The 24,554-nt window shown below is 32.3% G+C and overlaps 1 protein-coding gene across 1 annotated transcript in view; it reads left to right on the plus strand.

Moving 5' to 3' along the window:
* The first annotated feature begins 15,253 nt into the window (after positions 1-15,253).
* The window catches only part of LOC142230323 (putative cytochrome P450 313a4), a 41,393-nt gene continuing 32,092 nt past the window's right edge, over positions 15,254-24,554 (plus strand). The window contains exon 1 of the mRNA XM_075300963.1: positions 15,254-15,434. Coding sequence (XP_075157078.1) covers positions 15,287-15,434 — 148 coding nt within the window. The 5' untranslated portion in view covers positions 15,254-15,286. The remainder of the gene's footprint in view (positions 15,435-24,554) is intronic.

The raw sequence follows: 24,554 nt of genomic DNA on the forward strand, positions 1-24,554 counted from the left end.
TATAGACTGCAAGATGGTTGGATGTACAGCTGCTTCGTTACCACAATCCTCATCAGCATCCTCTACTTGCAGCAAAACTATCAACCAATTACACTAGGTCACAAATAACAAAATTTTCTCTGTTATTTGTTTCTAGCATACTTTTTCCCATTGATTTTGACCTACTAAACACAAAAATGAGTTTTAAACAGGTATATACGGCCGTAAGTTCTGCCAGGCCGAAGCTTATGTACCCTCCACCATGGATTGCGTAGAAACTTCTACTGAAGACTGTCATCCACAATCGAATTACTTGGGTTGCGGTAACACTTATCGATGGCAAGGTATCTTAAAACTTCCTAACACCGTCTTCTAAATTACAAGGAAGTCCATACGTAGTATATATTAAACTAAAAGGGCCGATTAAATACGTATATAATTAAGTTTAAAGTTTCTATAGGAATAAAATTTTGACAAAATAAAATTTTGACATTTTCTATAGAAGTAAAATTTGGAAAAAAATTTCTATAGAAATAAAATTTGGAAAAAATTGTCTATAGAAATAAAATGTTGACAAAATTTTCTATAGAAATAAAATGTTGACAAAGTTTTCTATAGAAATAAAATGTTGACAAAATTTTCTATAGAAATAAAATGTTGACAAAGTTTTCTATAGAAATAAAATTTTGACAAAATTTTCTATAGAAATAAAATTTTGACAAAATTTTCTATAGAAATAAAATTTTGACAAAATTTTCTATAGAAATAAAATTTTGACAAAATTTTCTATAGAAATAAAATTTTGACAAAATTTTCTATAGAAATAAAATTTTGACAAAATTTTCTATAGAAATAACATTTTGGTAGATTTTTTTTGGCTCGAGTGGCAACCATGCATATGAACCGATATGGACCAATTTTTGTGTGATTGGGGATCGGCTATATATAAATATAGACCTATATGGACCAATTTTGGCATGGATATTAGCGGCCTTATATTAACACCACGTTGCAAATTTCAACCGGATCGGATGAATTTTGCTGCTCCAAGAGGGTCCGGAGATCAAATCTGGGGAACGGTTTATAAAGGGGCTATATATAATTATGGACCGATATGGACCAATTTTTGCATGCTCATTAGAGAACATATACCAACACCATGTCCCAAATTTCAGCCGGATCGGATGAAATTTTCGTTTCTTAGAGGCTCCGCAAGCCAAATCGGGGGATCGGTTTATATGGGGGCTATATATAATTATGGACCGATGTGGACCAATTTTTGCATGGCCATTAGAGACCATATACCAATACCATGTACCACATTTCAGCCGGATCGGATGAAACTTGCTTCTCTTAGAGGCTCCGCAAGCCAAATCGGGGGATCGGTTTATATGGGGGCTATATATAATCATGGACCGATGTGGACCAATTTTTGCACGGTTGTTAGAGACCCTATACTAACACCATGTACCAAATTTCGGCCGGATCGGATGAAATTTGGTTCTCTTAGAGGCTCCGCAAACCAAATCGGGGGATCGGTTTATATGGGGCCTATATGTAATTATGGACCGATATGGCCCATTTACAATACCTTCCGACCTACATCAATAATAACTACTTGTGCCAAGTTTCAAGTCGATAGCTTGTTTCGTTCGGAAGTTAGGGTGATTTCAACAGACGGACGGACGGACATGCTCAGATCGACTCAGAATTTCACCACGACTCAGAATATATATACTTTATGGGATCTTAGAGCAATATTTCGATGTGTTACAAACGGAATGACAAAGTTAATATACCCCCATCCTATGGTGGAGGGTATAAAAATTTTCTGTCGATTGGTTTTCGAGATACAAATTTTTGAACTTTTTTTTTAATTTTTGGAGGTACACTTACAATTTTGAGCATATGTTTCGTCTTCTTTCACCTATTTGATCGTACTGCTACTAAAATTAAAGAAAATTGAGCCGTCTATAACTCATTCTCAGAAAATTTTCAAATCGGGTAAGTAGTTTGGATGTTGGCGGCTTAAAAAGGTTAAAAAACGGCGTTTTTTTTTAGTAAAAATGTGGCAGAAAAAAACCATATAAAAATTCATATAAAATATAAAACATATATATACCCTCCATCATGGATTGCGTAGAAACTTCTTCTAAACACTGCCATCCACAATCGAATTACTTAAGTTGCGGTAACGCTTGCCGATGACAAGGTATCTTAAAACCTCCTAACACCATCTTTTAAATTGTATGTAAGTCCATATGTGGTATATATTAAATCAAAAAAGATTGATCCAATACGTATATAATTCAGTTTGACAAAGTAGACATAAGATTTTGACAAAATTTTCTACAGAAATAAAATTTTAACAAAATTTTCTATAGAAATAAAATTTTCACAAATTTTTTCATTAAAAAAAATTTTGACAAGATTTTCTATAGAAATAAAAATTTTGACAAAATTTTCTATAGAAAGAAAATTTTGACAAAAATTTCTATAGAAATAAAATTTTAACCAAATTTTCTATAGAAATAAAATATTGACAAAATGTTCTATAGAAATAAAATTTTGACAAAATTTTCTATAGAAGTAAAATTTTGGTAGACTATTTTTGGCTCTAGTGGCAACCATGATTATCAACCGATTGTTATCAATGTATTGTATTTAGGTATAGTGTGATTTTATCTTTAAAAATTTAAAAATGTAAAATACAATATTTTGAGGAAAAATGTATTTTCAATTCGGTTAAGGTGCTAATAAAGTTGGGTGATACAACCAAATAAGAAGGGAGTAACGACCTATTGCATCGTCTAGTACAACCAACTCCATATATGGTATTGGTTGGATTTCCCATAATTCGATTGAGTCGACCGAATTTATCGGGTATCACAACTGCCATCAGATAGTTGCTGCAACTGCAAAAAGGAGGTTGGCAATAAATTCGGTCATCACAACCAATATGTATTCTCTGTGTACAGAAATAAAATTTTAACAAAATTTTCTATAGAAATAAAATTTTGACAAAATTTTCTATAGAAGTAAAATTTTGGTAGACTATTTTTGGCTCTAGTGGCAACCATGATTATCAACCGATATGGACCAATTTTTGTGTGATTGGACCAATTTTGGTATGGTTGTTAGCGACCATATACTAACACCACGTTCCTAATTTGAACCGGATCGGATGAATTTTGCTCCTCCAGGAGGCTCCGGAGGTCAAATCTGGAGAAGGTTTTATATGGGGGCTATATATAATTATGGACCAATATGGACCAATTCTGGCAAGCTTGTTAAAGATCATATACTAACACCATGTTCCAAATTACAACCGGATTGGATGAAATTTGCTTCTCTTGGAGACTTCGCAAGCCAAATCTGGGGATCGGTTTATATGGGGGCTATATATAATTATGAACCGATGTGGACCAATTCTTGCATGGTTGTTAGAGACCATATACCAATATCATGTACCAAATTTAAGGCGGATCGGATGAAATTTGTTTCTCTTTGAGGCTCCTCAATCCAAATCTGGGGATCGGTTTATATGGGCGCTATATATAATTATGGACCGATGTGGACCAATTTTTGCACGGTTGTTGGAGACCATATACAAACACCATGTAGCAAATTTCAGCCGGATCGGATGCAATTTGCTTCTCTTTGAGGCTTCGCAAGCCAAATCTGGAGACCGGTTTATATGAAGTCTATATATAATTATGGACCGATGTGGACTAATTTATGCATGGTTGTTAGAGACCATATACCAACATCATATACCGAATTTCAGCCGGATCGGATGAAATTTGCTTCTCTTTGAGGCTCCCAAGCCAAATTTGGGGATCGGTTTATGTGGGGGCTATATATAATTATGGACCGATGTGGACCAATTTTGCATGATTGTTAGAGACCATACACCAACATCATGTACCAAATTTCAGCAGGATCGGATGAAATATGCTTCTCTTAGAGGCTCCACAAACCAAATCTGCGGATCGGTTTATGTGGGGGCTATATATAATTATGGACCGATGTGGACCAATTTTGCATGATTGTTAGAGACCATATACCAACATCATGTACCAAATTTCAGCCGGATCGGATGATGATATATATACTTTATGGGGTCTTAGAGCAATATTTCGATGTGTTACAAACGGAATGACAAAGTTAATATACCCCCATCCTATGATGGAGGGTATAAAAATTATGTTAGAACCAATTCACAAAACGACTGTTGGCTAGTGTTATCAGAATACATTCAACCCAAAGTGAACTACACTTGAACCTTCCGAAAAAAGGTTTGATAGTCGGCTACTGCCTAAACAAATTTGCAACCCAGCCAACTACATTCAAACGATGATTTGAGTTTGGCAAAGGAAAGAGATATGCTTGCAAATTTGTTTAGGAAGTAGCCGACTATCAAACCTTTTTTCGGAATGTTCAAGTGTAGTTCAGCTGTACATCCAACCATCTTGTAGTCTATAGGGCTTTGCCCAAATAAATTTGACAAGCATACTTTTCCTCTTTTGGTTAAGCTACACTTGTAGTTTGGTCAATGCATGGTTTTAAGCTGAGATCAAAAACAACAATAATGATTGAAGAGAAACCAACAATAACAAACAAAACGAATAGAAAATTTTGTCAAAATTTTATTTCTATAGAAAGTTTGTGAAAATTTTATTTCTAAAGAAAATGTTATCAATATTTATTTCTATAGAAAATTTTGTCAAAATTTTATTTCTATAGAAAATTTTGTTAAAATTTTATTTCTATAGAAAATTATGTCAACATTTTATTTCTATAGAAGATTTTGTGAAAATTTTATTTCTAAAGAAAATTTTGACAAATTTTTATTTCTATTGAAAATTTTTGTCAAAATGTTATTTCTATAGAAAATTTTGTCAAAATTTTATTTCTATAGAAAATGTTGTCAACATATTATTATACCCTTCACCACTACTGTGGTACAGGGTATAATAAGTTTGTGCATTTGTATGTAACGCCAAGAAGGAAAAGTCTGAGACCCACCGTTTAGTATACCGATCGTCTTAGAATTAAATTCTGATTCGATTTAGCGATGTCCGTCTGTCTGTCTGTCTGTCCGTCTGTCTGTCTGTTGATGTATTTTTGTGTGCAAAGTACAGCTCGCAGTTTTAGTCCGATTGTCCTAAAATTTGGTATAGGGTCCTGTTTCGGCTCAAAGACGATCCCTATTGATTTTGGAAAAAATCGGTTCAGATTTAGATATAGCTGCCATATATATTTTTCACCGATCTGGTCATAATTGGCGTGTATATCAACCGATCTTCCTCAAATTCCGTACATCCGAATATTTTATAAGTCTCGAAAAACTTGCAAAATATCAGCCAAATCGGTTCAGATTTAGATATAGCTCCCATATATAGCTTTCGCCCGGTTTACACTCATTTGCCCACAGAGGCCAATTTTTTGCTCCGATTTAGTTGAAATTTTGCACAGGGAGTAGAATTAGCATTGTAGCTATGCGTGTCAAATTTGGTTGAAATCGGTTCAGATTTAGATATAGCTCCCATATATAGCTTTCGCCCGATTTACACTTAAATGACAACAGAGGCCAATTTTTAACTCCGATTTAGTTGAAATTTTGCACAGGGAGTATAATTAGCATTGTTGCTATGCGTGTCAAATTTGGTTGAAATCGGTTCAGATTTAGATATAGCTCCCATATATAGCTTTCGCCCGATTTACACTCATATGACCACAGAGGCCAATTTTTAACTCCGAGTTAGTTGAAATTTTGCACAGGGAGTAGAATTAGCATTGTAGCTATACGTGCCAAATTTGGTTGAAATCGGTTCAGATTTAGATATAGCTCCCATATATAGCTTTCGCCCGATTTACACTCATATGACCACAGAGGCCAATTTTTAACTCCGATTTAGTCGAAATTTTGCACAGGGAGTAGAATTAGCATTGTAGCTATGTGTGCCAAATTTAGTTGACATCGGTTCAGATTTAGATATAGCTCCCATATATATGTTTTTCTGATTTCGACAAAAATGGTCAAAATACCAACATTTTGCTTGTTAAATCGCCACTGCTTAGTCGTAAAGTTGTAAAAATGACTCTAATTTTCCTAAACTTCTAATACATATATATCGAGCGATAAATCATAAATAACCTTTTGCGAAGTTTCCTTAAAATTGCTCTAGATTTAAATGTTTCCCATATTTTTTGTACTAACATTGTGTTCCACCCTAGTGCATTAGCCGACACAAATTTTGAGTCTATTGATTTTGTAGAAGTCTATCAAATTCTGTCCAGATCGAGTGGTATTTAAATGTATGTATTTGGTACAAACCTTTATATATAGCCCCCAACACGTTTGACGAATGTGATATGGTATCGAAAATTTAGATCTACTAAGTGGTGCAGGGTATAATATAGTCGGCCCCGCCCGACTTTAGACTTTCCTTACTTGTTTTTATATAAAATTTTGTAAAAATTTTATTTCTATAGAACATTCTGTCAAAATTTCATTTATATAAAAAATTTTGTCAAAATGTTATCAATATTTTATTTCTATAGAAAATGTCAACATTTTATTTCTATAGAAGATTTTGTTAAAAGTTGATTTCTATAGAAAATTTTTTCAAATTTTTATATCTATTGAAAATTTTGTCAAAATGTTATTTCTATAAAACGTTTTATCAAGATTTTATTGCTGTAGAATTTTATTCCTACAGACCATTTTGTGAAAATTTTATTTCTATAGAACATTTTGTCAAAATTTTATTTGTATAAAAAATTTTGTCAAAATGTTATCAATATTTTATTTCTATAGAAAATTTTGTCATAATTTTTTTGTTTTTGAATTTTTCTTAGTTTTGTCATAGAGCGGAAGTCAGTTGCATTGATTTAGCATTAGTTGTTCAATTCTTATTTTATTTCAATATTTCGGATTTTTATTATTTGTCCTTCCTGTGTTTTATACCCGTAAAATTAAATATTTAGAATTTTCATATATTATCTCAAAGAATCATTGAATCCAAATACAAACATTAATTATGCGTCTATGGCATTCTTCTCGAGCTTTAATCTTAATGAAGTTTACATTAAACACACAGAGAAGGAATATGATCACCTCAAACATGTTTCAAGAGCAAAATGTTACGGACGGGTTACATGTAACATGTTTGTCGCAAAACTGTTATTTTCTCGAAAATAATGGAACTGATTTCGACCACGATGTATATGTTTTACGAGAAAAGAAGATATTTGCGACAAAAATATTCCATGTTCATTGTCCAAAAATAACGTTTTGCTCTTGAAACATATTTTTGGTGATCAGTTTCGTTCTCTGCGTGAATGTACACGCTCAAGCATATATATTTTTGGGTATTGCCCAAACATTTATATGTTTGATCTCTTCCAATATATAATATGTTTGAAAGCATATTGGTCTAAACAATATATGTTTGGGTAGTCTAAGTTCCAAACATTTTGTATGTTTGCATCCAAATTCAATAATGTTGTCTTCCAAAAAACAATATGTTATTATGTGACCATATAATATGTTTGGAAACATTTTGCACCCAAAAATATTATATGCTTAAAAAAAATTCTCCCAAACAATATTGTGGTCAAAATTTTATTTATTTATTTATATATTTACAATCATAATGAATTATGAAAATAAACAGGTAATATAGGTGCTAACAACATAGGTTTTCGGCCTGAATGCTCAAAATTTTGTTTCTGCCTAATTGTATATTCCCCCACATCTTTCTCATTTCCACGAGATTTTTTAGTTCTTAGCACCTTTTTCTGTAATACAAACATTGTAGAAGAAATTATTCAATTTTATGATTTTTTTTATTTTAATTTTACCTTTTGCCGGACGGGGATTCGAACAGCGGACCACACAGTTTGTAAGGACCAAAGAAGTAGCTGATCAATTGCCCAAGGAAAAATAAAATGTTAAATTTGTAATAACAAGCAACAACCACCAACTTAATTCAATATTGCTCCCTGTTAAATAGCGCTCCAAGCTACTAAACAAATATATATTTTATAGGCTATTTCTAAATTAATATATGTTTGCATCCAAGCATATTATATTTACAAACATTTTATGTCCCAAACATAATATGTTCTAACATATTAACATATATGTCCCAAACATGTTATGCTAGTTTATGAACATTATATGCTTGCACTCAAAAATATTGTGTTTAAAAATTTGTGTTCCAAACATATAATGTTTATAGCCAAACATATGAAAAACAGTCTTTTTCATCCGTGTATATTATCATTTTTCACGTTAAATTTTTCTTGTACCCACTTTAAGTCAATATTATCATTACAGTGTGATTTAATATTACAATCATATTGATGAATATTTCATGTCCACCATAAATTGAAATTATCATAATGACAAATAAATATTCCGACATTCATTTATTCAATATTTACTACCACCAACAATGCGTGTTTGAAAAATTCCCACCACTAGTGAATAAATGAATAAATTGTTATTGTAATTGTAAATTATACTTAGTTGTAAGGTCGGAGACGTTTGAAGCGTTTTATGAAGTATACACTGAGAAAAATATTGACCTAATATAGAAGATTATGCAACTCAAAATTTACGCAATGCTAAGGACAAAATTCTTTTAAACAATGACATTTTAATTAAAAGAAAATTTATAATCCTTGCTTCAAAAAAAATTTTTCATTAAATTTAGGACACAAATCTTGAAATTTTGCGTCTCTCTGCTGAAGTTGTAGCTCTTTGAAGTAAAGTAAATTTTCCTTAAAATAAAGAAAAACATTTTTAATTTAGAGAAATCGTCTTTAATTCACCTAACATATTGAATTTTTAAACTTAAGATAAAAACGCTTCAAATATAGGCTAAGACTTATTTTAAGGATTTGCATCTGTGGTTTAAAGTTTTTTTAGCATTAAGAAAACTATTTTAACTTTGAAGTACCTGGCATAATTTGGATTTTGAAATTGGAATTTGTTTGTACATAAATATCTTTATTAATATATGGCAAAAAGAAAATAAAAACTCGATGGATGAAATCTGTGTCCAATTTTAATTTATTTAATCCTAGATTTAAAGCCAGGGAGGTCCGTAAAAAATGTCTTTATTTTAAAGAAGCCGCATCTTTGGCTCGGAATCAATACCAAAATCCATAAGGGAAGGTCGAAATCTTTGGATCCAAGTAAACTGTTTTTGAGTGTAGATAATTCGACTAAAGTTCTCCGAATTTCGTGAAATTTAAAGGGCGGTAGGAAAAGATCCTGTATTTGTTTTTTGTCCACCACGATAGGAGCATGAAGATGAGGTACAATACATTATTCCATTAGTAACACATCGAAATATATAAAACTCGTATTTGATCTGCACTTTCTGACAAATAAATGAACCAAAGGAAATAAAAACAAGTATAGACTGCCGTAAGTTCGGCCAGGCCGAATCTTATGTACCCTCCACCATGGATTGCGCAGAAACTTCTACTAAAGACGGTCATCCACAATTAAATTACTTGGGTTGCGGTCGATGGCAAGGCATCTTAAAAATTCTTAACATTATCTTCTAAATTGTAAGTGAGGAGTCCATGCGGGATATATAGTAGAAAGAAGAAAGGTCGATTAAATACGTATATATTCAGTTCTTGACCGGAATATATAGGGAAGAAATAATTACGAACCGATATTAACTTTTGTGCGGTAATTATAGAGCCAGAATTGAAATATGGGGGTCGCTATATATGGGGGCTATATACAAATATGAACACGAGTCTACCAAAAATGGCAGATTTTTTACTGTTTGGTAGATTGGTAGAATTCCAATCGTGATTTTTCTGTGATTGGGCATCGGTTTATTTGGGAGCTATATATAATATAGATCGATATGGACTAATTTTGGCATGATTGTTTTCGGCCATACACTAGCGAAATGTACCAAATTTCAACCGAATCGGATGAATTTGATGTTTTAGAAGATTTGCAAAATATTCCTCTCCAACTGTGAAATGCTTCATAAGTTTTCTACAGAAATAAAATTCCGACAAAATGTTCTACAGAAATAAAATTTTAACAAAATTTTCTATAGAAATATAAAATTTTGACAAAATTTTATATGGCAATAAAATTTTGGTAGATCATTTTTGGCTCGAGTGGCAATCGAGATTTTTTTTTTGTGATTGGGGATCGGTTTATTTGGGAGCTATATATAATATAGATCGATACGGACTAATTTTGGCATGATTGTTATCGACCATGCACTAGCGAAATGTACCAAATTTCAACCGGATCGGATGAATTTTGCTCTCCAAGAGGCTCCGGAGGTCAAATCTGGGAATCGGTTTATATGGGAGCTATATATAATTAAGGACCGATATGGACCAATTCTGGCATGGTTGTTAGAGACCATATACAAACAGCATGTTCCAAATTTCAGCTGGATCGGATGAAATTGGCTTCTCTTTGAGGCTCCGCAAGCCTAATCTGGGGATCGGTTTATATGGGGGCTATATATAATTAAGGACCGATGTGGGCCAATTTTTGCATGGTTGTTAGAGTCCATATGCCAACACCATGTACTCAATTTCAGCCATATCGGATGAAATATGCTTCTCTTAGAGGCTCCGCAAGCCAAATCTGGGGGTCCGTTTATATGTGGGCTATACGTAAAAGTGAACCGATATGGTCAATTTGTTTTAAGCTGAGATCAAAAACAACAATAAAATTTCATATAGAAATAAAATTTTGACAAAATTTTCTATACAAATGAAATTTTCATAAAATTTTCAGTAGAAATAAAAATTTGACAAAATTTTCTATAAAAATAAAATTTTCCATAGAAATAAAATGTTGACAACATTTTCTATACACGGTTGAAAAAGACTGTTTTTCATATGTTTGGCTATAAACATTATATGTTTGGAACACAAATTTTTAAACACAATATTTTTGAGTGCAAGCATATAATGTTCATAAACTAGCATAACATGTTTGGGACATATATGTTAATATGTTAGAACATATTATGTTTGGGACATAAAATGTTTGTAAATATAATATGCTTGGATGCAAACATATATTAATTTAGAAATAGCCTATAAACATATATGTGTTTAGTAGCTTGGAGCGCTATTTAACAGGGAGCGATATTGAATTAAGTTGGTGGTTGTTGCTTGTTATTACAAAATTAACATTTTATTTTTCCTTGGGCAATTGATCAGCTACTTCTTTGATCCTTACAAACTGTGTGGTCCGCTGTTCGAATCCCCGTCCGGCAAAAGGTAAAATTAAAATAAAATAAAAAATCATAAAATTGAATAATTTCTTCTACAATGTTTGTATTACAGAAAAAGGTGCTAAGAACTAAAAAATCTCGTGGAAGTGAGAAAGATGTCGGGGAATATACAATTGGGCAGAAACAAAATTTTGAGCATTCAGGTCGAAAACCTATGTTGTTAGCACCTATATTTCCTGTTTATTTTCATAATTCATTAAGATGTAAATATATAAATAAATAAATATCATTTTGAGCACAATATTGTTTGGGATAATTTTTTTTAAGCATATAATATTTTTGGGTGCAAAATGCTTCCAAACATATTATATGTTCACATAATAACATATTGTTTTTTGGAAGACAACATTATTGAATTTGGATGCAAAAATACAAAATGTTTGGAATTTAGACTACCCAAACATATATTGTTTAGACCAATATGCTTTCAAACATATTATATATTGGAAGAGATCAAACATATAAATGTTTGGGCAATACCCAAAAATATATATGCTTGAAGCAAAATATGTTTGGGAGTATATGTTACAGAAGCGATTTTTTGTGAGGGTGTAGAAATAAAATTTTGACAAACATTTTCTATAGAAGTAAAATTTTGACAAAATTTTTTATAGAAATCAAATATAGAAATAAAATTAAACAATTGAGATAAAATATTGATAACATTTTGACAAAATTTTTTATAAATAAAAATTTAAAAAAATTTTCTAAAGAAATAAAATTTTGACAACATTTTCAATAGAAATAAAAATTTGACAAAATTGTCTATAGAAATAAAATTTTGACAAATTCGCCTATAGAAAAACAATTTTGACAAAATTTGCTATAGAAATACATTTTTGAAAAAATATTTCTAAAGAAATAAATTTTTGACAATATTTGCTATAGAAATAAAAATTTGACAAATTTTTCCATAGAAATAAATTTTGACAAAATTGCCTAAAGAAATAAAATATTGATAACATTTTCTACAGAAATAAAATTTTGACAAAATTTAATGTAGAAATAAAAATTTTGACAACATTTTCTATAGAAATAGAATTTTGACAAAATTTCCTTAGAAATAAAATTTTGATAAAAATTTTCTATAGAAATAAAATGTTGACAAAATTTTGTATAGAAATAAAATGTTGACAAAATTTTCTATACGAGAAATAAAATGTTGACAAAATTTTCTATAGAAGGGTGTTTCCAAAGTAACGGTCGTTACCGATATTCTAGGATTTTTTAAATAAAATTCCACCCTAAGAATATATGTCACGAGGATTACTTAATTTTGGAACTACGAAGGTTCAAGCTTCGGTAGCAGCCGAAAGCATTCATAAAAAATCGAATTTCAATACTATTTTTGACCATTAAAAAAGTAACGGTCGTTACTTTATAAATGTGCTGTTTTAATATTTCGGAAACAAATATCATGTATTGTACAATTTTGCACAGGATGTGTCAAGTAAAAAATCTGATTAAGTTCTTTGTAATGTTTTCTTTCAGTAATAGGTTTGTTTTCAAATCAAAGAAAATTATTTATCAAAAAAAAAAAAATCTTTTAAAAAGTAACGGTCGTTACAATATAAAAACTTAAACGATTTTTGTGTTTGAATTCATTTATTGTGGGTAAAAAAAACATAAACGAAAAGCTTTATTCTATTGCATAATTCGTTGTCAATTCGTTGCTGATTATAGCAAAAGAATGTGTAATACTAGCGGACAAATACATAAAAAATAATAATTTTATTTTTAAGCTGTAGGGGTCATTTACTTTGGAATTACCCAGAAGTAAAATATAGAAATAAAATATTGATAACATTTTGACCAAAATTATATAAAATTTTGACGAAATGACCTTTAGAAATACAAATTTGACAACATTTTCTATAGAAATACAATTTTGACAAAATTTTCAATAGGAATACAAATTTGACAAAATTTTCTATAGAAATAAAATCTTGATAATATTTTCAATGGAAATAAACAATTGACAAAATTTTCTATATAAATAAAATGTTCACAAAATTTTCTATAGAAATAAAATGTTGACAACATTTTCTATAGAAATAAAATTTTGACCAAATATCTATAGAAATAAAATATAGAAATAAAATTTTGAAAAAATTTTCAATAGTAAAAAATATTGATAACATTTTCGATAGAAATAAAATTTTGACAAAATTTTCTATAGAAATAAAATTTTGATAAAATTTTCTACAGCAATAAAATTTTCTACAGAAATAAAATTTTGACAAAATTTTTTGTATAAATAAAAATTTGAAAAAAAATGTTATGGAAATAAAATTTTGAAGAAAATTTCTATGGAAATCAAATTTTGACAACATTTTCTATAGAAAAAATTAATTCTCCTTTTCTTGGTCACACTATCAAAGTTCATTGTGCGTAAATTCAAGCTTTTTAGTACACGCTCACAAAAAATCGCTTCTGTAACATATACTCCCAAACATATTTTGCTTCAAGCATATATATTTTTGGGTATTGCCCAAACATTTATATGTTTGATCTCTTCCAATATATAATATGTTTGAAAGCATATTGGTCTAAACAATATATGTTTGGATAGTCTAAGTTCCAAACATTTTGTATTTTTGCATCCAAATTCAATAATGTTGTCTTCCAAAAAACAATATGTTATTATGTGAACATATAATATGTTTGGAAGCATTTTTCACCCAAAAATATTATATGCTTAAAAAAAATTCTCCCAAACAATATTGTGCTCAAAATTTTATTTATTTATTTATATATTTACAATCATAATGAATTATGAAAATAAACAGGTAATATAGGTGCTAACAACATAGGTTTTCGACCTGAATGCTCAAAATTTTGTTTCTGCCCAATTGTATATTCCCCCACATCTTTCTCACTTCCACGAGATTTTTTAGTTCTTAGCACCTTTTTCTGTAATACAAACATTGTAGAAGAAATTATTCAATTTTATGATTTTTTATTTTATTTTAATTTTACCTTTTGCCGGACGGGGATTCGAACAGCGGACCACACAGTTTGTAAGGATCAAAGAAGTAGCTGATCAATTGCCCAAGGAAAAATAAAATGTTAATTTTGTAATAACAAGCAACAACCACCAACTTAATTCAATATCGCTCCCTGTTAAATAGCGCTCCAAGCTACTAAACACATATATGTTTATAGGCTATTTCTAAATTAATATATGTTTGCATCCAAGCATATTATATTTACAAACATTTTATGTCCCAAACATAATATGTTGTAACATATTAACATATATGTCCCAAACATGTTATGCTAGTTTATGAACATTATATGCTTGCACTCAAAAATATTGTGTTTAAAAATTTTGTTCCAAACATATAATGTTTATAGCCAAACATATTAAAAACAGTCTTTTTCATCCGTGTAGAAGTAGCAATTTTCCCTTGTTGGTGAAAGCTAAAAATATTTAAAACTTCGACACATTTATAATTCAAGGCATATTTAAACACCCAAATGATTTGTCGCTATTAGGCGTGATCATAAAATAATAAATGAACTTCTAAAATAAAATAAAAAAATAATTTCTTTCGAAAAAACATTATTTCATAATAACTACAAAATTTTGATTAATAAGGTGCGAGATTAGATTTTTTATTTGGTAGTTTTGTCCGTAATATTTTATTCAAATTTTTGTAGATTATTTTTGGCAACCGTGCATGAGAGCCGATTGGATTGGGATATAATAAGTTTTCCATTACTTTTGTAACACTTCGAAACACCGATTTCCCACTCTCTATATATAGTATATGTAAATGCTATGCAAAAGCTACCATTGGAATTTTAAAGAAGCGTTATGTTCTTTATGTTTACATAAATATACATATATGGAATATTTATTTATGTTAAGATTGCATTTTATGCATAATTATACTAATCAGGGAAAATATGTTTTTAAAGGTGAATGCAATATTAAAAGGACCATTGAATGTTTTTGGAAAACTTAGTAACGTTCTGTCATCCGTTCATTCGAAATGGTTTCCTATTTCTTTTACCTTATTCTTGTGCTCATTTGGCTATACCGACGGTGGCAGGATCGTCATTCAATTCTTTTGGCCAAACATTTTGCCCATAACAAATTACAATTGATTACTGGATTTGGTCCTCTAATTGGTGGAAAAGGTAAATACATTTTAATTTTTTACATAAGATTTCAGTAGAAAAAAAACAATGTTGATAATTGATAATTTTAAAACAAACAAATATACACGCAAAAAATAATTCTTTCCTCCCAAACGAAATTTTAGACAAACAAAGTTCGTTTCTCATTTGCTTTTCGTTGAAAGGAAGTGCATTTGGAAGAAAAGTATATACTTTTTGTGATAAACGTTTATTCTTTTCCAGGATGTAAAAACAATTTCATAAAGACTAACCCAAAAAATTTTTTTTTCTGGCTATTTGCATTTTCCCTCACATCTTTCTCACTTCCACGAAGTTTTTTAGTTCTTAGCACCTTTTACTGTAATACCAACAATGTAGAAGAAATTATACGATTTTATAAATTTTTAAAATTTTTTTACCTTTCGCCTGGACGGAGAATCGAACCGCGGACCATGCACTTTGTAAGCCAACACACTAACCACTGAGCTATGTACCTGTTATGGTCATCAATAGATAAATATCCATATAAGTTATATTTATATAGCATAGCTTGCGGCGCCCACGAACCGAATAAACAAAGTTTATTTAACAGAAACAAACATTTAGTTTGGCACCGTGGAGCAGTGGTTGCTACGTCCGACTTGCATGCCAAGGGTCGTGGGTTCGATCCCCGCTTCGACCAAAGTTTTTTTTTTTGTTTTTTTTTTTTTACATATATTCCAGATATGTTCGGAAGATTCCGAAAAAATGTTCAACATTACATTGTAGTATATTAAATTTTGAACTGTAAACTGTGTCTTATTAAAGACCTAAAGTCGGAAAAGAACAGTGTTTGATACAAACGAAATGGACTGTGTTGTTGCTTCAAAAATAACTTTTTTTTATTGAAAAAATAAAAATTTTGTAACAAACGAATTTTTTTGGTGATAAAAGTTTAAAAATTTCGAAGCAATTCAAAAAACTCTAACAAAAGAAAAACGTTTTCGGTACACGTTTTCCAAAGGTTGTTTTTCTTTGCGTGTATACAGCAATAAGTTCGGCCGGGCCGAATCTTAAATACCCACCACCATGAACCAAATATTAGGGTTTCCTTTGAAATTTCAGGAGGGCTTGAGGACTTGAGGACACTTCCCGAACATAAATTTTGAAGATTTCACCTATGAGGACTATATCAGATTCTGGATTTATAAGAACCATTTTTGTTTGAGTTTTAGAGGAATCATTAACATCTCTTGTAAGTGTGCAAGAAAATGATAAAATAACGTCTTGATTTGAAATCTTAAATCTGTAGATTTTCACCCGAGAAGTAAAATCTGGAAATTTTACATTGAGTTTCAAGCAATTTTCATGATCAGTTCGCCTTCTATACCCTCAAGAAGTGAAGTCGGTCTATATGAAGGCATTATCAAATGGGCCGATAAAAACTTAATCCGATACACGTTTTTGTGAGCCTAAAATACCAGAATATTTACAATTTCAGGCAAATCGGAAAAAAATATAGTTTCTACAAACCTAAAGAGTTAAATTGGGAGATCGTTCTTATGGGGGCTATACTAAAATATGGACGTATACTCACCGTTTTCGGCCCACCTCTTTATGACCCGCAAATACCTCTAGATTTCCAATTTCAGGCAAATAGGATAAAAACTTCGGATTCTAGAAGCCCAAGAAGTAAAATCGGGAATCGGTCTATATGGGGGCTATACCAAAATATGGACCCATACTCACCATTTTCGGCACACCTCTTTATGGTCCTAAAATACCTCTAGATTTCCACTTTCAGACAAATTGGATAAAAACTACGGTTTCTATAAGCCCAAAACCCCGGGAGGTCGTTTTATATGGGGACCATACCACAACATGGACCGATGCTCACCATTTTTGGTACACCTCTCTATGTTTCTAAAGTACCTCTCGATTTCCAATTTCAGGTAAATTGAATAAAAACTGCGGTTTCTAGAAACCCAAGGAGTTAAATCGGGAGATCGGTCTATATGGGGGCTATACCAAAACATGGACCGATACTCACCATTTTCGGCACACCTCTTTATGGCCTGAAAATACCTCTAGCTTTCCAATTTCAGGCAAATTGGATAAAAACTTCGGATTCTAGAAGCCCAAGAAATAAAATCGGGATATCGGTCTATGTTGAAGTGCCTTCAACAACTTTTTTCCTTTAATGAAGTTTATATTGAACATCTAAGAAAATTATTCAATAGAATGAAAAATGAACTTGTGTATGTTAATAATAGTCTTATGTATATGAATTTCTATTTTAAAATCAACTGAATTTTTGTCATTAATTACATCACGATTTCATGATTCATGGCAACCCTATATCCAATTGGCCTACTCATGAAATTAAAGCTTTTGCTCAATTGGATAAAGGGCCACCATTTTAACGTAACTTCCACTGAAATTTTAGCTGAATTGCATTATTCGAGCTCTTAATGTTTGGCTTGCGTTTCACTTATGCAGCTACAACACAAGCGGTAAGACGGAAAGCAGATCACCTAATAAACTGAAATCCTGGTTTAAAACTGAAATTCTTTTGTCTTTTCTTTGCTCTTTGCCTTGGAAACTAACTAAAATTTGACATAATTTTGGGAGTTTGCAAGCATATTTACAGTCCACTCTCGTAGATCACCCAAAATTATACAGTCTATATGGGGGCTATACCAAAACATGGACCGATACTCACCATTCGTGGCACACCTCTTTATGGTCCTAAAATACCAATAAATTTCCAATTTCAGGCAAATTGTATATAAACTACGGATTCTATAAACCCAAGATGTAAAATCGGGAGATCGGTCTATATGGGGGCTATACCAAAACATGGAAGGATACGGACCATTTTCGGCACACCTCTTTATGGCCCGAAAATATCTCTAGATTTCCAATTTCAGGCAAATTGGATAAAAACTTCGGATTCTAGAAGCCCAAGAAATAAAATCGGGAGATCAGTCTATATGGGGGCTATAGCAAAACATGGAGCGATACTCACTATTTTTGGCAGACCTCTTTATGGTCATACAATACCTCTAGATTTCAAATTTCAGGCAAATTGGATAAAAACTACGATTTCTATAAACCCAAGACCCCAAATCGGGTGGTCGGTATATATGGGGGCTATATCAAAACCTGGACCGATAAAGCCCATCTTCGAACTTGACCTGCCTGCAGACAAAAGACGAGTTTGTGCAAAATTTCAGCACGATGGCTTCATTATTGAAAAATGTAGCGTGATTACAACAGACAGCCAGACAGACAGACAGACAGACGGACATCGTTATATCGTCTTAGAATTTCTCCCTGATCAAGAATATATATATACTTTATATAGTCGGAAATCGATATTTCGATGTGTTACAAACGGAATGACAAACATATTATACCCCCGTCACCATTCTATGGTGGTGGGTATAAAAATTTCATTTAAGTATACCTAAAACGACAAACCATTGGAATCGCAAATAGCAACAATTGTGTTTGGCAATATTTTTTAACCCTCCACAATAGGATGGGGGTATATTAACTTTGTCCGTTTGCGTTTGTAACACATCGAAATATTGATCTAAGACCCCATAAAGTATATATATTCTGGGTCGTGGTGAAATTCTGAGTCGATCTGAGCATGTCCGTCCGTCAGTTGAAATCACGCAAATTTCCGAAAGAAACTTCAAACTTGGCACAAATAATTGTTATTGATGTAGGTCGGACGGTATTGCAAATGGGCCATATCGGCCCACTATTACGTATAGCCCACATATAAACGGACCCCCAGATTTGGCTTGCGGAGCCTATAAGAGTGGCATATTTCATCCGATCCGGCTGAAATTTGGTACATGGTGTAAGTATATGGTCTCTAAAAAAACACGCAAGAATTGGTCCATATCGGTCCATAATTATATATAGCCCCCATATAAATCGATCCCCAGATTTGCCTTCGGAACCTCTTGGAGGAGCAAAACTCATCCGATCCGGTTGAAATTTAGTACATGGTTTTAGAATGTGGTCTCTAACAAGCACGCAAGAATTGGTCCATATCGGTTCATAATTATATATAGTCCCCATATAAACCGTTCCCCAGATTTGATCTCCTGAGCCTCTTGGTGGAGCAAAATTCATCCGATTCGTTTGAAATTTGGTACATAGTGTTAGAATGTGGTCTCTAACAAGCTCGCAAGAATTGGTCCATATCGGTCCATAAATATATATAGCTCCCATATAAATCGATCCCCGGATTTGACCTCCGGAACATCTTGGAGGAGCAAAATTCATCCGATTCGCTTGAAATTTAGTACATGGTGTTAGAATGTGGTCTCTAACAAGCACGCAAGAATTGGTCCATATCGGTCCATAATTATATATAGCTCCCATATAAATCGATCGCCAGATTTGACCTCCGGAACCTCTTAGAAGAGCAAAATTCATCCGTTTCGCTTGAAATTTGGTACATGGTGTTATATGGGCTCTAACAACCATGCAAGAATTGGTCCATATTGGTCCATAAATATATATAGTGCCCATATAAACCGTTCCCCAGATTTGATCTCCAGATCGGATGAAATATGCTTCTCTTAGAGGATCCGCAAGCCAAATCTGGGGGTCCGATTATATGGGGGCCATTTGCAATACCATCCGACCTACATCAATAACAACTACTTGTGCCAAGTTTCAAGTCGATAGCTTCTTTCGTTCGGAAGTTAGCGTAACAAGCTATCGACTTGAAACATGGCCCAAGTAGTTGTTATCTGATTTCTAACATCTGCTAGTCTAACATTCTAGGAAACATAAAATGACCTCCGTAATTGGAAGTTGCTTTTCACTAATTTGCGTAAAAACTTTTTTAGTTACAAAAATGTGAAGTGTTTTAAAAAATTTAGTTTAGCCGGAGCAAAATTTTTACGACGCCGACTCTGACTCCAGCAAAATCTTCAGACTCCCTGCTAAAATCTCCAATATTTGTCTTAGCTTTATTGTCAGGTTAATGAAGATTTTCCCCCGCTCTTTTAGAACAAATTGATCTCAGTTCAATAGAATTTTCTTTATACCCATTTTAAAGTCTCAAAACGACTTCATTGGAAATTTTATCGAAAATTTCTGGTGAAGAAAATAATTTTGTATCAGATAATCTCATGTTTTGTGCTAAGCAAAACTTGCATTCGTATTTCAGGAATAAGAAATCTTAGTGCTCAAGACAAAATGTTTTCCGTCGTATCAACGCCATACCTTTTTCACTACCCGAAAACTATATATATCGCAACCCGTGGCGATGAAAAGATATTTTAAAACTTCTTAACATTACCTTCTAAATTGTAAGTTTGCCCATAATGAATCCGAATCGGATGAAATTTGTTCACCAATGAAGTCCCATATATATGGGGCTATATATATTTACGATCCGATATGGACCAATTTTTGCACAATTAATTGAAAACATATATTAGGATCGCGTACAAATTTTAAACCGGATCGAATGAAGTTTGCTTTTCCAGGAGGCTCAAAAATTAAAGTATTGGAAAGCATATTCTGGCATCACGTACCAAATTTTTACGGGCTCGGATGAAATTTGCTCCTGCAGTTTATATTGCGTCTATATATAACTATGAATCGATATCGATTCAGTTTTCAATGAGCTTTAAAAAGCATATTCTGTCATCATGTACCAAATTTCAATCGGATCCGTTTATATTAACTACTACAAGCGGCTCCGGAGCATAAATCTAGGTATCTGTTTATATGGGGCTATATATAATTATTAAAAACCGATATTGACCAATTTTTGCATGATCGACTCAGAATTTCACCATGACCATGTTTGTAGTCTGAAACCAATATTGGAGGTGGAGGGTGTATTGAAAAAAAAAAAAAAAAACAATTACAGTGCCCCACATAAGTATTGGCACAGCACCTTAAATCACATAGTGGTTAGGGTATCGGTAAAAAAATGTGCCTACCAAAAATATTGATTTTAAGCTCCTTAAAATATATACCAATCGACTCAGAACCACCTCCTGACTCAGTTTAGCCCTTGGTGTCCGTCCGCCTTACCATGTCTTTGTTGTTCGCAGTATTCAGGCTGCTATTATTAACCGATTTTGATGAAATTTGGTACAGTATTGATGGAAGAATGGGGGAATATAGTTACAAATAAAACAAAAAATTAGTCCATTCATTGCCTAGACTGCTTGCTGATGTTATCAACAAAAAGGAATGCCCAAAAAGTACTAACTGTACCAAAAAATTAATTTGGAACAACCTGCGCCAATACATTTGTTCCTCAAAAAATATGCCTCGTTTTAATTTTTTATAATTAAAATGTTGAAAGAACAAATTTTTTTCTAAAATAAAAAATTATCTATATTCTTAATACAGTTACAATCCAAATTAAAATATTTTTATACCCTCCATCATAGGATGGGGGGTGTATTAACTTTGTCATTACGTTTGTAACACATCGAAATATTGCTCTAAGACCCCATAAAGTATATATATTCTGGGTCGTGGTGAAATTCTGAGTCGATCTAAGCATGTCCGTCCGTCCGTCTGTTGAAATCACGCTAACTTCCGAACGAAACAAGCTATCGACTTGAAACTTGGCACAAGTAGTTGTTATCGATGTAGGTCGGATGGTATTGAAAATGGGCCATATCGGTCCACTTTTACGTATAGCCCCATATAAAGGGACCCTCAGATTTGGCTAGTGGAGCCTCTAACAGAAGCATATTTCATCCGATCCGGCTGAAATTTGGTATATGGTGTTGGTATATGGTCTCTAACAACCATGCAAAAATTGGTTCACATCGGTCCATAATTATATATAGCCCCCATATAAACCGATCCCCAGATTTGGCTTGCGGAGCCTCAAAGAGAAGAAAATTTCATCCGATCCGGCTGAAATTTGGTACATGATGTTGGTATATGGTCTCTAACAACCATGCAAAAATTGGTCCACATCGGTCCATAATTATATATAGCGCCCATATAAACCGATCCCCAGATTTTGGTTGCGGAGCCTCAAAGAGAAGCAAATTTCATCCGATCCGGCTGAAATTTGGTACATGGTGTTGGTATATGGTCTCTAACAATCATGCAAAAATTGGTCCACATCGGTCCATAATTGTATATAGCCCCCATATAAACCGATCTCCAGATTTGGCTTGCGAAGCCTCAAAGAGGAGTAAATTGCATCCGATCCGGCTGAAATTTGGTACATGGTATTGGTATATGGTCTCTAACAACCGTGCAAAAATTGATCTACATCGGTCCATAATTATATATAGCGCCCATATAAACCGATCCCCAGATTTTGGTTGCGGAGCCTCAAAGAGAAGCAAATTTCATCCGATCCGCCTGAAATTTGGTACATGATATTGGTATATGGTATCTAACAACCATGCAAAAATTGGTCCACATCGGTTCATAATTATATATAGCCCCATATAAACCGATCCCCAGATTTGGCTTGCGAAGTCTCGAAGAGAAGCAAATTTCATCCAATCCCGTTGTAATTTGGAACATGGTGTTAGTATATGATCTTTAACAACCGTGCCAGAATTGGTCCACATCGGTCCATAATTATATATAGCCCCCATATAAAACATTCTCCAGATTTGACCTCCGGAGCCTCTTGGAGGAGCAAAATTCATCCGATCCGGTTCATATTAGGAACGTTGTGTTAGTATATGGTCGCTAACAACCATACCAAAATTGGTCCAATCACACAAAAATTGGTCCATATCGGTTCATAGACAGAAAAAAATATCACCAAAATATTTCCAATTAAAAAGTTAATTGAAGTTGAAATTTTTTTCAATTAATAAATTAATTGGTACAATTAACTTTTTAATCAATATAGAAACATTAAGTTAATTAAGTCAATGATTGAAAATTTTAAAATTTTTAATTAAAAAGTTAATTGATACAATAAACTTTTAATCATATTCGGAAGACTAAGTCAGTTCAAAAAGTGATTACAATTTTTTAAATTTTTAATAATTTTTTTTTTTTCAAACAATCAATTGTTAATCCAAATAAAAATTCTAAGCCAATTCCAAAGGTAATTGCAAATAGTTACCTTTTTTTTATTAATAAATTTATTGAGTTTTGCAATCAACATCAATTAAATTTTTAATTGAATCAATTAAAAAATTAATTGAAATTTGGTAATGAAATCAATTAATTTTTTAATCAAGATTTTTTTCTATGCCCAATTAAAACTGTGATTGATACTATCATTTTCGTGATTGAAGACATTTCAATTAAAAAATTAATTGGATCAATTAATTTCGTGATTGAATCAGAAAACAATTTTTTTGTGTGTAACCATGGTTGCCACTAAAGCCAAAAATAATCTACCAACATTTTATTTCTATAGAAAATTTTGTCAAAATTTTATTTCTATAGAAAATTTTGTCAAAATTTTATTTCTATAGAAAATTTTGTCAAAATTTTATTTCTACCTACCAGAAATATGGATTTTAGACCCCATAAAATATATACCGATCGACTCAGAATCACCTCTTGAGTCGATCTAGCGCTTGGTGTCCGTCCGTCCGTCTGTCCATGTATTTGTTGTTCACAGGATTCCGGTCGCAATTATTAACCGATTTTTATGAAATTTGGTACAGGGAGTTTTGTGGGCACAAAGACGAACGCTATTGAATTTGGAAGAAATCGGATCAAATTTAGATATAGCTCCCATATATATGTATGGCCCGATTTCGACAAATGGGGTCACGTTGCGCGTTTTTTCAAACGGATCGTCACCAAATTTGGCAAAAGGTAATCTTTTCCATCGCCCTTCAAGTATGCAAAATTTCATCCAAAGCGGTTCAGATTTAGATATAGCTCTCATATATATGTATCGCCCGATTTTCCCAAATTTGGCCACAAACCCTTTATTAATCAACCGATCTTACCCAAATTTGGCTAAATGTAGTCTTCTATAGCATTAACTATATGTGCAAAAAATCATCGAAATCGGTTCAGATTTAGCTATAGCTCCCATATATATGTACCAACCGATTTTCTCAAAATTTGGCCATAAAACCCTTATTTATCAACCGATCTTACCCAAATTTGGCTAAATGTAGTCTTCTATAGCACTAACTATATGTGCAAAAAATCATCGAA

Source organism: Haematobia irritans, chromosome 3, assembly GCF_050003625.1.
Source record: "Haematobia irritans isolate KBUSLIRL chromosome 3, ASM5000362v1, whole genome shotgun sequence".
In the NCBI taxonomy this organism is placed as follows: Eukaryota; Metazoa; Arthropoda; class Insecta; order Diptera; family Muscidae; genus Haematobia; species Haematobia irritans.